General features: G+C 39.6%; 1 protein-coding gene across 3 annotated transcripts in view; it reads left to right on the forward strand.

The window, feature by feature from the left end:
• Positions 1–16,567, forward strand: part of CNTNAP4 (contactin associated protein family member 4) — a 253,966-nt gene that overhangs the window by 62,238 nt on the left and 175,161 nt on the right. For all 3 annotated transcript variants that reach the window (XM_058706376.1, XM_058706373.1, XM_058706374.1), the window contains exon 3: positions 13,852–14,045. In XM_058706376.1, coding sequence (XP_058562359.1) covers positions 13,852–14,045 — 194 coding nt within the window. The remainder of the gene's footprint in view (positions 1–13,851; positions 14,046–16,567) is intronic.

Raw genomic sequence — 16,567 nt, forward strand, 5'->3', positions numbered from 1 at the left:
GGACAGATGGGCAAAATGGGTGAAGAGAAGTGGGAGGTACGGGCTTATAGTTGTAGACTGAAAAAGTCACAGGAATAAAAGGTATAGCATAAGGAATATAATTCATGGTCCTGTGTCATAGTGTTGTATGAGGACAGAAGGTAGCTACACTTGGGCTGAGCACAGCATAACAAACATATACAGATGCTGAATCACTATGTTGTACACCTGAAACTAATGTAACATTGTGTCTACTGTGCTCAAATAAAAAAATTGTAAAAAATGCATCCATGAAACCATCACCATAATCAAGGCCATAAATTTTTTCATCACCTACAAAAATTTTCCTCTACCCCTTTCATTCATTCATTCATTCACTTTTAAAAAAATTATGTTTATTTATTTTTGAGAGAGCAAGAGAGGAAGTGGGAGCAGGGAAGGGGCAGAGAGAGAGAGGCCGACCCAGAATCCGAAGCAGGCTCCAGGCTCTAAGCTGTCAGCACAGAGCCTGATGTAGGGCTCGAACCCACAAACCATGAGATCATGCCCTGAGCTGCAGTTGGATGCTTAACCAACTAGGCCACCCAGGTGCCCCATTCATTCATTCATTCTTTTTTATTAAAAGTTAAAAAAAAATTCTTTTGTGGTAAATTATCTTTTTAATGTTTGTTTGGGGGGGGAGGGGCAGAGATAGAGGGAGACAGAGAATCCCAAGCAGACTCCGTGCTGTGAGTACAGAGCCTGATGCAGGGCTTGAACTCACAAACTGTGAGATCATGACCTGAGCCAAAACCAAGAGTCAGATGCTTAACCAACTGAGCCATCCAGGTGCCCCTTTTGTGGTAATTTTTAAAATAAAGATGGAAAATTCTGAATTCTGAAGGTACATTCCAAACAACAGCAAATTGATCTTTATTATTATTTTTTTACTGTCAGAAAAGAATATAGCAAAATAGTAATAATTGCAATATAAGTGCATGGTGGTAATTGACCTTCCATTGTGCTTATCAAAAGGGTTTGCATTTTATAATTATTGTAGCCGTCATCACAAGCATGTGCTGAACTGATTCTGCTAGGATGCTGTTTTCTGGTTGCTACCATTCTCCTTGGTAGTAACAGAGTGTGTGGAAAATGCAGGGGTGTGGATGAGATTCACAGTATCGCCAGAAGCAATTTGAAATTGGCTAGGCAGAAGCATGACCTATTTTTTTTTTTTTTTTGGTCCGTCTTTTCTGATCTAGAAAATGTTTGCATTAACTCTCATTCCCAGCTGGAAGCATTGCTTTATTATGACTCAGTGGATCAATATACATTGGGAGCCATGAACTGTGATAGGTGGCCTGACAGTCGTATGAAAGGCCTCACTGGTTTGAGTGGAAATGAGGTTGCTTTGTGAGAGGCAACTTTCTTTTTATCAAAAAGGACAATTTAGAACTTTCCATTATGCATTACAAATAGAAATAAGATGGAGATAAACAGAGCAAAATGATGTGCTTTTTTCCTCTTCTGCCTGCACTTCCCCACCTTTCGCATCCTGACAGACTGGATCCTGCTCCCTCAGCCTGGGGTGATTTTTATCTCGGTCAAGCCAGGGGAATTGCCTGCTCTTTCTCCTGTGGAACAATTAGTGGCATGTCATTTTAGAAGTTATTTCTTTCTCAGTGACAAAAATCACAAGTTTATAACCATAGGTTAAAATCAGATTAATGAATAGAAGTGCTCGATGGGAAAAATCGCCAGCAATGGCTTGTTACACTTGCGTCTGTTTGTTTTCTTCACTGTTTGAGCACAATCCCCAAATTAAATATGTTGAACCTTGATTTGTTGTATATAAAGAGGTAAAGAACTCATTTAAAACACCTGTAATAATTGAGCATCACTCAAAACCTCCAAACGTATGGCAATCGCTGGCCATATTACACATTTGGCCAATCACATTTTTGACATAAAACCCGTAAGAGCATATTTTTTTCTCTGTGTTTTTCATAAAAACAGAACTCTTGTGTGCTCTTCTGTTTGTACATAGGCCAGGAGCCAGATGGAGCTGGCTAGGGTGCTTGGATGTTAGAGGAAGCAATTCATTTGTGTAGCAAAAGGGTCTGCAACTCAAAGCATTTCTAGAATTGAATGTGTGCATGGGGGAATATTGTACTTGCTGGCTTCAGACACTAAATTCTATTTGCATCCCACTGCCCCGTGCTTTTGTGGAACATTATATCCATTAAAAGCAGTGTGTATGTCTGTGTGTGTACTATATATATATGTGTGTGTGTGTGTATATATGTATATATATATGAATATATACATATATATTTATATACTATAATGTAATTATTATAATTATATATTATATATGATGTTTTACATATATATATATATATAATTTTTTTTGCTTCTGTCTAATTTGTACCAGTTACTACTGTGATGCCTACTGAATTTTGAGCGATTTTGCTCTACAGTGCAGATCTGGAGTCCAGAATCTACTGCACATATGGCAGGATGTTTTTTGAATCAGATAGAAGCATTCATCCTGGTTGACCACCCATCTACACATGCAAATAGCCCTGTTTTTCACAATCCACATACAGTTTTATAAAATCATACTTTGCATAAAATGTATAATCGGCAGCTTTGGGGATATTAGGCACTTAAACATTTACTCATAAAGATGCCACAGTACATTAACCATTCAGATCTGAGATATTAGTTGATCTGATTTTCTCAGCCAATTTCAGATCTCTGAGTTTGCAGGTTATGTGAGTTGAGGAATAACACGGAAACACGACATATTTTTTCAGTATTGTCAACACATTAGCACTGGTGAGTATTGTTTTAAGTGGGGGTGATCCTATTTGCTTTTCAGTTTAGAGACTCCCGTATATGCCCACAAATCAGTTCACCTCAAGCCCTCTGGTGACTGCTGGGTAGAGTAGCCTCCTTTGATTGTGTCAGTCCCTTCCAGATAAATGTTCAGACTTTTTTTTAGCTCATTTTATTTATTTTGAGAGAGAGGGAGAGGGAGAGAGAGAGGGAGAGAGAGGAAGAGAGAGAAAGAGAGAGACAGACAGAAGGGTAGATGCAGAGGTGGGGGGGGGGGAGAGAGAGAGAGAGAGAGAGAGAGAGAGAGAGAGAGAGAGAGAGAGAATGAATATCCCAAGCAGGTTCTGTACTCACAGTACAGAGTCCGATGTGGGGCCTGATCTCATGAACTGTGAGATCATGACCTGCCCTGAAATCAGACTTTATGATTTCCTCATCTTTCCTTTAGTTCTTTCCAAAATGATGGTTGACATATGAGGAACTCAGATGATACAGGGCACGACTGGGTAGCAGCTCCCCCAGCATATGTTGGTTGTCATGTTGGTATTTACCACAAGATCGTTGGTTGGATCCTTTTATACCTGTCAGTGATATCTGCTGAGTGTGGTTGGGTTGGTCCTAACCCTACATGTTTGTTGTAATGCATTGCCAGTTTTAGTGGCCGATCCCTCCCTTGGTTGTTTTCTTGGCCAAGGCCATCACCTTCTGCTGAAGGAGTCCCATGACACCTCTTGTTGCTATTCAGAGTCTATGAAGCTGGCTGTGACATTCTTTGGTTAATAGATGGAACAACTGTGCAGTCATCTCTGGGTGATGTCACTACCATGAAGAATCCCTCAAGTGAGCTTCTAGTCAGACCCTCATTCACTTCTGAGCATTGCTCTTTATCTTCTCCTCCTGGACTTTGATTGTGGAATGGTTTCTAGGGAATATAATTCATTAGACAGAAAGATGAAAAACACATTGTTCCAATTTAAAAACTCCCAGTTATCTCCTGCCAAAGAAAAATCACACTAGTACAGGCTTCCAGTTACAAAATGAAAAAAGTCATGGAGATTAAAAGTACAACACAGGGAATCTAGTCAATAACATTGAAATAACATTGTATGGTGACAGATGATGACTATGTTTACTGTGGTAAGCACTGTGTAATGTATAGAATTGTTGAATCACTCTTGTACACCTGAAACTAATATGATAGTGTATGTCAACTATACTTCAATAATAGATAAAAATAAAAAAAAAAACAAAAGAATAATTGCACGGATTGGGTAAAAAGACCAGACAGACTTTCAATACCATAGCAATGAAGGTCAAGACTGTTGCAACAGAGAAGAGACATTGAACCCAACTCTGTTGAAACAAAATAGAGTTTTTAAGCCCTGGTTGAGACAGTAGAAAAGTACTGGAGAACATTAGGCGGGGAAGTTGGTCATTGTGATCAGGTGTTTGTGTTTGCTAATTGGCGATTACAGAAATTAGACTCATGCCCTCCCATAGAGACTGGGAAATGAGGCACTTTCTTGATGACTGCATTTCAAGGGATGACTCAGGTCCTTGAGAAAGACATTCTTGGATTATAAACTTGGAAAGAGGCTTGAGGAAGATTTATATCTCAGGGGGCAGAGAAATGGTTTATAGTTGCAAGTTTCCTAAATTAAATGCTCTAAGAAAAGGGAAGTCAGGCACTTCTAGTTGGGAAGGACCCTGTGTAAAGTTTAGTCAAGCTTCTGAGGTAAAAGCTAAGACTGTCATGGTCACAAGCATCGCTAATAGTTTTTCCTGCTGCTTGTAAAATAAAAGTTTCCACAATGAAGTATCACTTAAAAAGGAATAAGTCATGGAATTAAATAAAGCACGTATATTCAAGACTGAACTCAAAAGTACCTAAGCCTAGAGGTAAACATATCTCCATAATTGGGAATATGATGTTATCTTAATATGTCTTAGCATTTTTTACAAACTGAGAAAGCATTAAATGATTTAATCAATCAAATGCTTGGGATTGGTTTTGCACTTTTTACCTTTTTGATATACTGTGTTCCAGTAATGCTGCCTTTTGCAGTCATTATGTGGAAATGATGTCTGTTGGTACAAGAGAGTGACTTCAGTTTTTTGACCCAGAAGGAGTGATATGAGGACATTTGGCTCATGACAGCTTATCATCTCTGTCTGGCTAAGGAAGATAAAAAAAAAAAAAGGAAGGTACGGAAGCAAAAAATGGTTTTTAAACCTCTGGGATATTGTCAGTATGTTCTTTTTGATGCATGATGTCATTTACTGAAATGACCTGTCTCACTGCAATAGATCTAAATCGAAACTTTTAGAAAAGCATCATAATGGGCTTAGAAAGCAAAACATGAGCAAGTCCTGATTATCGTTTGAATTTCTAGACATCATGTGCTAAAAGTCATTTTCCTAAAATGACTAATTTGAGTGAAATAAAACTTGCTGGCACAGAATTTAGTGTTTTTATAACTTTTTCCCAGCTTTCCAGAGTAAATTTGGCTGTCACAAAATTTGCAAATCAAATATACAAATCAAAATGCCCGAACAGAGGAAGGGTGTAAATATTTACTTTTCAATCCACTGAATTATTAAAGATTTCAGAAATGTTTGCTCTGGCAATACATGAAGTAGGACGGAAAGTCAGTCTGCCAATTTGCCGCGAGGGAAAAACGGATCAACAGCAAAGAACTGAAACCTCAGAGAACTGAGTGAGGTATTATTAATTTAGAGCCTTTCTGGGGAAATGAAGTGAAAAGCATCTTTTTCACTGTATCAAAAATCCAAAAACAAAGCCATAAGTACATCTAGGAAATGTAGTTTACAAGTGATTAAACTGTATGACTTTGGGGCAATTGGTAGTCTGTGTGTGTGTGTGTGTGTGTGTGTGTGTGTGTGTGTGTGTGTACGTACTTGAGCTTTCTCTTTGAGAACCTCACTGAAAATACCTCGCTGCAGAGAAACCTCATTTGGCTCCAGTTTCCACTTTGCCACTAATTTGGTATATGAATTTACACAGTCTTATTATACCTGGATGGCTACAGATTTATTTCATTCCTTTATGCAGTACATAGTTACTAAGCATCCACCGTGTGTCGGGCCATGTGCTAGACACTTAGGATCTATCTGTGGGTAAAACAGGCAAAGACTCTTGGTCTCATCAAGCTTATGTTCTAGTAGGTCAAGATAAAAGATAAAGAATACATGTAATAAATAAGAAAATCATATACTATGTGTAAAAGGAAATCATATACTATGTCAATTCCTGTCAGAAAGAATGAGAAAGTTGTTTTGGGTAAGACAAATGGGAACAGTATTGTTGGGTAAGAAAAATTGTGGCAAGGGAGGTCAGGGGATACAGGCCTCTATGGGAAGGATCAGATCCGAGCAAAGACTCGAAGGTGGCAGGGATGTTAGCCCAGTGTATCTCAGAGGGGAGCACTCCAGGCAGAAAGGATCACTTCGCACAGCAGGGACTGGGAGGTAGGAGAATGACTGGTGTTTGTGCAGAGAACCTCAGGGAGGGAGGCCCTTGCTGCTGATGGGGAGTGAACTGGGAAGAAGAGGCTGGGCAGACATGGGTGGGAGTGGTATAAGGGGGCAGATCAGATAGGACCCTGTGGGCCATATAGTGATGACTTTGTCTTTCACTGTGTGTATGATGGAGACTTACTGCAGTGTTTTGAACACAGGGATAATATTTTAAGCCTGTTACATGGAGAATGGAGCCTCCATGAGCTAGGGAAGAAGCAGAGAGACTTCTTCGGTGGCTTCTGCAAGAATGTAGGGTAAAATCATGTGCCTTGAGCCAAAGGAGTACCAATGAAGATGGGCAAATAGTCTGATGCTGGAGAGGTGAGCAGCACCAGTAACATTTTCTCTTGGAATGGTTATGTGGTGAAAAAGAGGGGAGTCAAGAATGACTTCTTTGTTGTTGCTCTTCTGAGAAACCAGAAGGATGGAATTATCATAAACTGGGCTGGGGAAGGGTATGAACAGAGTAGGCCTGCGGGGGAGAATGAGGTTTGGTTTGGAACATGTTACAGATATCAAGTTGAATGAAGCTCGGGAAGGAGATGTGGGGTGGAGATGTAACTCAGGGAATTATTGGCATGTGGGTAATACTTAAATCCATGAGGTCAGGAGAAATCATGAAGGAGTGCACGTTGACAGAAAAGAACCAGGGCAAAGGACTGAGCCCTGGAGCATCTCAACCCTCAGAGCTGATAAGAGATAAAAAAAAAAAACTAGCAATGGAGACTGAGGAAGAAGGACCAGTAAGCTGAGGAGAAAATTAAGAGAAGGAGCTCTTGTGAAAATAAGTGAACAAAGTATACCGAAGCCTTGGGAAGGGCCGGAATATTCAAATGTCTCTGGTGGGCCAGGTGGTAGGAAGGCTGAAACCTGAGCATTCAATTTGGTGACGTGGAGTTCTCTGGTAGTCTTGAGAAGAGCAGCTTCAGTTGAGTGGTACAGAATGAAAGGCTGGTTGGAGTTGGCTGGAGCGAGAATGAAATGAGAAGAATTGCAGGGCTTGAGTGTGGACATCTTATTCAAAGAATGGTAACATAAAAAGGAGAAAAAAAGGTACAGAAGAGTCAAGAGAAGATTTTTTTCTTTAAAAAAAAAAAAAAAAGGAAAAACAACAGCATGCTTGTACATCCGTGGGAATGATCCTTCAAAGAGAAAAAAAGATAACGAGGCAGGAGAGAGAGGAGAATCGCTGAAGCAGTGGACCCGAGCAGGTCCATCACAAGTGAAGGGGCCAGCTCATGCCCTGTGGAAGGAACTAGAAGGCACAGGAATGGGCTCGGGCGCTGACTGTGCCAGCAGAGCTCCGTCTCACTTCACCTCCCACCTCTGCCTCCCTCTGTGTTGGCTTCACTCAGGCAGACTTTCCAAAAAGATCGCTGCTGCAGTTTGATTCCCGAGTCCCATCCTTTCAGCTTTCTGAGCGGAGAAAAGGATCTCTCCTTCAGTAGTCCCGACAGAATCCTGGAATTGCGCCACTAGCCTGGCTCAGGTGATGCGTCCATCCCTGTCACCATCCCTGGGACAAGGCAGGGAGGCAATGCCAAGATTCTAGAGTGTTCTGTGAAAAAAGATCAGCAAATTACAGCATCAATAGCATCGTGTTTTCTTCTTGGCAAAACAAGCAAACAAACAAAAAAACCGACAAAAAACTAAGCTGGTAACAACACAAAGTTGTTAAGAGTTCTACATGGTGACCCAGGGACACTGCAGTCCATTTAAGGGAGCCAAGCAAATATTGGCACAATGTTCTTTTTGTTTCCTTACATTATTGTAATGTAATGTCAAGATCAAAATGATCCGGGCAAATTTAGACTCTTGGGGGAAATCTAGTTGACATGTGAAAAAAAGTAATTATCTTAGAAGGAAGCTTTCCTATGACAATTTTAATTAAGCCAATCATTTTTGTAGAAATGTATGTGGCCTAGTGGTGGCTAGGACTGTCATTCAATTGTGTTCACTGTGCTTTGTGTCCTTGAACTTTTGTGTCTTTCTACACTTTAAATATTGGGAAAGAAATATGGCTCCTTCTTTCTGAGCAGTTTGTACTTTTACGAAGTTGACAAAACTCTATGCCACATCATCTCCCTGATGACCACCAGGAATGGCAGTCATGTCATTTTTAATATTAGTAGGGGATAGAGGTGATTCTTTTCTCTATTTTAAGGCTTCAACCAAAAGTATTTTTTTCTTCAATTTTTCTTTTCACTTTCCCGAAATTGTAAGATGTGTCTCTATGAGCAGAACTAATTATTATTGATATCTGGCAAATGGGATATATGGATATTAAATTTATAATTCAGCCAGGCAGTTACTTATATTTAAATAATATTGAATAAGGGTATCTGCCTGGCTCAGTTGGTAGAGCATGTGACTCTTGATCTCAAGGTCCTGAGTTCAAGCCCCCCACTGGACGTGGAACCTACTTAAAATGAATGTTTAAAAAAATTAAAGAAAAATAAATAATATTGAATTTATAATTTAGATATATTCTTGGGATAAAATTAACCACTATGGGCAATGACAGTTGTATAATTTTTTCAGGGGTAAAGAACTGAGAAGGAAGTGACTTTTAAAATGAGATCCTCACTGAGATTTAAATTATTTTAAAAATAAGTAATTTCTTATCCACATTAAAGTGATTTGTATAACATTTGGAAAAATTTAATTTGCATAATATTAGGAAAATTTACTCAGCCTCTGTAAATATTTTTTTAAGTTTTATTTGAAAAGAAGAGGTGTTAAAACTTCATTTCACTCGATAATTTTAGTAATTAAGCTTAATATGGTAACTAAAATTTCTAGAGTAGAGTATTTGACATACAATAGGCACAGACCATTTATAGTTTGCTTTTCTTTCCCTATAATTCACAGCCACATATTTTATAGAAGCAAGTTCCCCAGGAACTTTTAAATGGTTTAAATTGGTAGGCACCCACTGGGTGCCTCAGTGGGTTAAGCACCCAACTTCGGTTCCAGTCATGATCTCTCAGTTTGTGGGTTGAAGTCCCACATCAGGCTCTATGCTGGCAGCTTGGAGCCTGGAGCCTGCTTCAGATTCTGCGTCTCAGTCTCTCTCTGCCCCTCCCCCACTCACACTCTGTCTCTCTCAAAAATAAATAAACATTTTTTTTAAAATTAAAAAAAATAAATAGAACTGGTAGGCAAGAGATGCTGTGTTTGTGGTCATTCAGGAACTAAATATTTTCAGAGCTGAATTTAGTGCTGTGATCATAAATCTGTATTTGGAGTCAATAGTAATATTAATTGTTCTATAATTCAAAAAGTAACAACTGCCATGTACCCACATGCTTGCTGTATGTGAGAGAAATCAATAGGCACTTTAATATGCTTTTTGAAATTAATTCTCAGAGCAGTGCTACAACATTTAATTTAAAAGTCTCACCAGTCGGGAGGATTTTCGTTTTTAAATGTGAGTCTTCAGGCCGTGATGTGAAGAGTCAACAAGTGTTTTTGTTTGGATAGATTTATGACACTTTACTATGCCAAGTCTCAGTGATGAGGCCAAAGAAGGAGAAAAAGGAGGGTGGAATAGGAAGAAAATGAGCTGAGGGGACAAGACTCTTGTTTTTATCTGGTGGGTTACATGTCAGTAACCGTGGACGAGGTGGGGGTTCTAAAGAGATGGTCTTTGGTCTGTAGGTATTGGCCTACTGTAGTGGTGAACACATGGGCATATTAAAAGCATCATTAAGAACGAATAATACTTGACCAGCAGCTAAAAGATTTGATTAATAAATAAAGTGAGGAATTCTTTTATTTTAGAGTAATTCAGACTTTACCGTTGGCTGGAGTTAGCCCTCATTTCTTCCATGAAAAAAGTAAATACGACAATAGCATGGCTCCGGAATGCTGGGTGGTTTGGTAGTGGCCAGACGGCTGTTCTAATATAACGTCAGCTTTTATTTCATGTCTGTTGTTCCTACTTGTCACCACAGGCTGCCAGTACCAAAGTAAGTCACGTTCTACCTATATCTGTACCTACATCTATACCTAGAAGTTTGCATTTTCCATATTCCTCTTCGACATTTGTTTTAGAATCAGAACAAGGATATCACTCCATCACACACTTAGACCATGTGCATCTGCAGAGCTAAAACAGCTTCAAACCCTGTGGGGAATCTGTGGATTCCCTGGGGCCGATTTCACTTGGTAAAGCCCAGGAGCATCTGAATTTCCATGACTTTATTGGTGTACCTCTTTAATGATATAGCTTAATTTGCATATCAGCAGTACCTTTTCACCACAGGTGAGAAATTGAAATGTTCAAGGTCAATTAACTGCGAATGTTTCAAGTCGGGTAGTGCAGCTGTAACAGTGAGCGGTGCTGGGAAGAGGGAGCGGTCAGTGAGAGGTGCCTCTTTCTCCTGATGAGAATTGATGATCCAATTTTAACTCACCAGAATCATGCTGATTCTTTTTTCCTTACTGTGCTCCTCTCATGTGCTCACTTTTTAAATACTGGTCTATCAAGGAGTGTCAAAATGCTAGAGAAAGATTATGAAATTCTATATTGAAAAAGTGTATAGACCATTGAAATTAACTAGAAAGAGCAAGACACAAAATAATCAGTATTTTCCCAGAGGTATAAGCTACATATAGATAAAATTCCGAATGTCGAAATGTCAGGTTAAAATGATAGCCAGCCGGGGCCCTTCATTCACTCTTTTCCAACTTTTCTATGTATAAAACAATGATATGGGGTGCCTGGGTGGCTCTGTCTCTTGATTTTGGCTTAGGTCATGACTTCACTGCTGGTGAGACCAAGCCCTGTGTCAGGCTCTGTGCTGACATTGAGGAGCCTGCTTGGGATTTTCTCTCCCCTCTCTTTCTGCCCTTCCCCCCCCCCCCACTCTCTCTCTCTCAACCAAAGTAAATAAACTTAAAAAAAATTTTTTTTAATGATAAAAAAACAGAGAGATAGGCAGTAGTAATAGTATAAGAGGACTGAGGATGCTTGGTTAGCATTAGACCTCAGGAAACTTTCAACTTCCAAACTTGGAGAGATCCTTAGGAAGAACAGTAAGATTTAGAAAGGACAGTAGAGGGAAATAGTTACCCATTCACCCCTCCCGTCATGTCCCCGTACTTCAGAGATACGGTCTTTGTTAATTCGAGGGAGGAAAATTGGCTCAACCGCCCGGTAGCTAAATTCTAGGGTTCCCCTACCTCTCTCAGCTCCATCTTTTCTACATCCATTGGGAGCTTCCAGTTCCCATTGATCGAAACAACATGAGAGGCACGGCAGGTCCTGGCTAAGAGCACCATGCCTCTTCCTGCTCTGCAGGTGACAGCCAGGTATTCAGACTCTCTGTATGTGACTTATCCTCTATTCAATAGGTGGCTCTGAGAATTAAATAACTATGTCTTCACAGAATGCCTGACACAAAGTACTCATTTGCTCAATAAATACTAAGTGAATTCTACCACAGTAGAATAAGTAGAAAAGGTAGGCTGGAGTTTCATTACATCCTGAGCAGTGAAATATGGAGGAAGAGTTTGCTTGGCTTTAAAAATAATGCCGTGGGAACAACTCCCACTGAGGGTTCGGGAATTTCCTGAGTTATTTGTGGCAGGCTATAATTCAAGATATCTTCAGATCAGTCTTCCTTATAGATAACAGGCTGCGAGAGTAAGAGGTGCCCCTTGTGGACAGCAGAGCTGTGCTGGAGAAGTGACACCAAGACACCAAAAATGCAGCCAGAGCATGTGTCTACCAACAAACCCTCTTGCTCAAAATACGATAGTATTCTTCTCTAACCTAAACGTAGTAGATGGTATTGGTGGCCAACAGAACTCCACCCATCCAGGTTACTGGCCCAAACCACAGGTTCTTCAAGGGCAAATACAGAGAAAATTAAAAGTAAAAACAAGCCAACCAAAATTACTGTATGTATAATATTTTGGATGAAAAAGAGAGAGGTATGGAATGGAAGACATTTTTGAACAATGACTTCTTCCAAGAAAAAAAAGGAAATTTGAAAAAAAAAAGTCTCATTCTAAAGACAATGTAGTGAATAACTTGGTAATCATACCTTAATACAAGTAGGAGTTAGCATTATAGCATCAGGATAGGATGTTGTTGTCACATAATTCCTTTTTAATATACTGTATTGACTCAGTTTTGAGCCTTACTTAGAGGATGGTCTGTTCTCTTTCATGAGCAGCTGATTATATCCATAATCTGCCCACTTCCCTTGTTGGGCTTACAGCCTCAAGGTAGTGACAGAAGAATGTGGGAAAGAAAACATGTGCTAATATTCTTACTTGGGGTGTTATATATTAGATGTTACATTTTAAAAGATACTGAATATTAGATGATTATGGATTTAAGAATGCGTTAAACCCTGTTTCATGCCTTTTACAATGATTACGTATTACTTACATAATTATCAATGTGACTATCACTTAAAATAAGTAAAGTCCCCAAATAAGGCTTTTTTGTATTAACTGGAAGAATGAAACATCTTAACAAGACATCCAATAGTCACATCTCTAATATTCTGGTGTGCAGTGAGTAAAAGGAAACACAGTAAGTTCGGCTCTACCCACACTTCCTTGAATATACAATAGGTTCCTATTTTTCACTCTTGAATGCTCAAGCACACCTTACTCTAGGACCTTTTCCCTGACTGCCCCTCCCCCACCTCATACCTCCCCCCGCTTACCCCACCTCCCCACCCGGCCAGGATAGAACCAGTGGTGTGTTGGTGAATTGGTTGGGGTGGGAATGAGTGCTGATCTGTAGAGTTTGCCAGTTTCTGTGGTTTAAATACTCCAACCATGGTCCGTTGTAAAAGTGGCTATATTCAGCAGTCAGCTTGCAAAATTCCTGAAAGTTTAATGGCCTCTCCTACGCTTGTTGCCAGCCAGTTCCAACTTTCTACTGGATAGAACTCTCCTCCATCATCCGTTGTATTATTGTTTCCTGCACGTGCCTCACCATTAACATTTGTGTTTCAAGCATGCTTTCCAATGTCTGTCCCTCCTATAAACCCGTCAACACAGTGAGGATAGGGACTATCCTTTTTGACCATCTGTATTTGCAGGCTTTATGCTATACTTCTTTCTCCAGGAAGTCTAAACGTGATCAGATACCACAGGTAGTATTCTAGTTATGCCACAGCGTGAACTATGATTGAAGGTCGAACCATCACCTAATCATGTGTGTGGGCAGTAACCCTCCTAGTTCCAAGTGTAGACACGAATGTCCACTTGTCAAATTAAGCACTTTGAACATTCAGTAGAATCTCAGTTCTACCCCGTGTTGGGAGTTATAACACCTAGAAATGAACATAATTAACACAGGCTTCATCCATTTATACTAAATTCTTGTTTTTCTGTATTATTCTACAATTACGAGAAGTTTCGTATTTTGGAAATTTGACTTTATTAAATTCCATACAGGAATACAGTCTTACTGGCATTTCTATCCAATAACAGATTTTTGACTAATCTTCTTCCCGTTGTCTTCTGTTTCCATTTTCATAAAAGGAGCTGGTGGCTGGTCTCCACTTGTGTCAAACAAATACCAGTGGTTGCAGATTGACCTTGGAGAGAGAATGGAGATCACCGCTGTGGCCACCCAAGGGGGATATGGGAGCTCCAACTGGGTGACCAGCTACCTCCTGATGTTCAGTGATAGTGGCAGGAACTGGAAACAATATCGACAAGAAGACAGCATCTGGGTATGTTTCTTTAACAGAATGCATAGTCTCTCAGGGAAAAGAAGCAGAGTCATCCCTGTGTGTTGTTTACGAATCTCTTAAACTAAGTTGAGACACAGAATCTTGGGAATTACTTAGAAAGCATTTTTCACGGAAAAATGAATTAATATTCATTTTCTATTCTGTTTCATGGTATAACTTTTGAAAATACTAAAGGTGAGTGAACTTATCTCAGAGACCCCAGAAACTGAAAAAAAATCTTACTTGTCCACTACTTAGCGTGGAAGTCTAAGAAATAAATAAAACCTGTCATTTGTTTTTAAGTTTTATCCAATAACCTAGTGGTTTTTGCATGGTCTTCATTTAAGGTTGGTTGACAGAATTTTTTCCTTTTATTTCCTCTGATGCCTCTGAGATTTCTGAACATCTCCTTCTCTCTCTAGTATTTGGAGGTTGGTATATATAATATTTGGAGTATTATATATGATATAAACATATATATATATGTTTTTGTATATAAAATGTATGTTTTGTATATGTTTTGTATATATAAACATATATATATGATTTGTATATAAACCATTCTCTAGTCTGTTAAAAGTGTGTAAGTGTGTAAAACGCTGCATGTTATTGGCAGGGGCATGGCTCCTTAAGAGAGACTGACAAGGAGGCAGTTTGCAATATGGCGGGTGGGATTTGTAGTTGGCTGATCACATATAAACACCTGGTGGAAGAAGGAAGCTGCAGGCTGTTTGCTTGGTGGTGAAGAAAGGACTTCTTTGCTAGGAGAAGGGTATTGGTTTGGATCTTATATGGACCAGGGACAACGTGCTGCAGTCAAAGAACTTTCTTTTTTTTTCTTTTCCTCTGGCTGAGCTGCTGGAACCAGAGAAAATGAGTAACTTAATGAAGCATCATTCTTAGCACACAGATAATTTAGAAGCCTATTTGGGCACATAATGATAATTTTCTTTGATCAGTCAATTGCCTCTCTTTTGAAAGTTCCTAGAACTCAGTCATACATTATCAACTCATTGAAGAAATGGACTGCGATTTACTCACCTTTGTGTCTCTGAAGCATTTGGTGGCCATTCAATGCGTGTTTATTGATGTAAATTGAATTGAGAAGAAGTAACCCTGCTCTTTCTCTAGAGAGAACAACAGTTGGGCTGGAAGAAGTTGCCTATAAGCATTTTTAAGAAAAGCTGCCTTAAAATCCTAAGCAAGCTGAAGTGTAGAAGAGCGAGAAAAACTGGATATTACGGTTGAATTAATTTCATGAGAACCATTCAAACTAGGGATAAAATAAACAGTAATTATGAACCAATAACAATGAAAGCTTAATGAGGTATTTATTTTAACTAGGTGTTTGGATCATCCTTTACTCTTTTTCTAAATTAAGTATTGGGTTTTAAACTAGATAAGTAGTGGGGCGCCTGGGTGGCTCAGTCGGTTAAGCGTCCGACTTCAGCTCAGGTCACGATCTCGCGGTCCGTTGGTTCGAGCCCCGCGTTGGGCTCTGGGCTGACGGCTCAGAGCCTGGAGCCTGCTTCCGATTCTGTGTCTCCCTCTCTCTCGGCCCCTCCCCCATTCATGCTGTGTCTCTCTCTGTCTCAAAAATAAATAAACGTTAAAAAAAAAAAATTAAAAAAAAAACAAAAAAAAAACTAGATAAGTAGAGGTTAATTCATGCTAACATATAGATGTGTTAAGTAAAATGTACGTTTTTGACATTTCTTAAGATGATACATCAACCATGAAAATTATTTCTCCGTTATTCAATTTTGGGGCAAGTCAAACCTAGACCACACCACTTGCCTTCCTTTGCTTACTCTTGTTAAGGTGAGGTTCTCAGGGGTGCCTGGATGGCTCCGTCAGTTGGGCGTCCAACTTCAGCTCAGGTCATGATCTCACATTCCATGGGTTCGAGCCCCGCACCTGGCTCTGTGCTGACAGCTGAGCTCAGAGCCTGGAGACTGCTTCCGATTCTGTGTCTCTTTCTCTCTGCTCCTCTCCTGCTCACACTCTGTCTCTGTCCGTCTGTCTGTCTCTCTCTCTCAAAAATAAGCATTAAAAAAATTAAAAAAAAAAAGTGAGGTTCTCAGGGTGACATAGAGGCGTAATGATATCCTTAACCAATCCAAACTAATCAATGTAAAGACAGATGGCATCTATCATAATTACTTGCCAAGGTAATATTATTTTTTATGCTGTGCTTTGATTTGTTTGTTTATTCATTCTCTTCCTCTTTTGAGTGTGAACATCCTGAACATAGAGGCTGTACCTTCCAACCTGTCATCTCAGCATCCAAATCTTTTTTTTCATTATTTATTTATTTGTTTGTTTGTTTATTCATTTTTAAAATTTTTTAATCTTTATTTATTTTGGGGAAACAGAGAGAGAGAGCACGAGCAGGGGAGGGGCAGAGAGAGAGGGAGACACAGAATCCAAAGCAGGCTCCAGGCTCCGAGCTATCAGCACAGAGCCCGATGTGGGGCTTGAACCCACGGATTGTGAGATCATGACCCGAGCCAAAGTTGGAC

Source organism: Neofelis nebulosa, chromosome 17 (genome assembly GCF_028018385.1).
Source record: "Neofelis nebulosa isolate mNeoNeb1 chromosome 17, mNeoNeb1.pri, whole genome shotgun sequence".
Taxonomy (NCBI): Eukaryota; Metazoa; Chordata; class Mammalia; order Carnivora; family Felidae; genus Neofelis; species Neofelis nebulosa.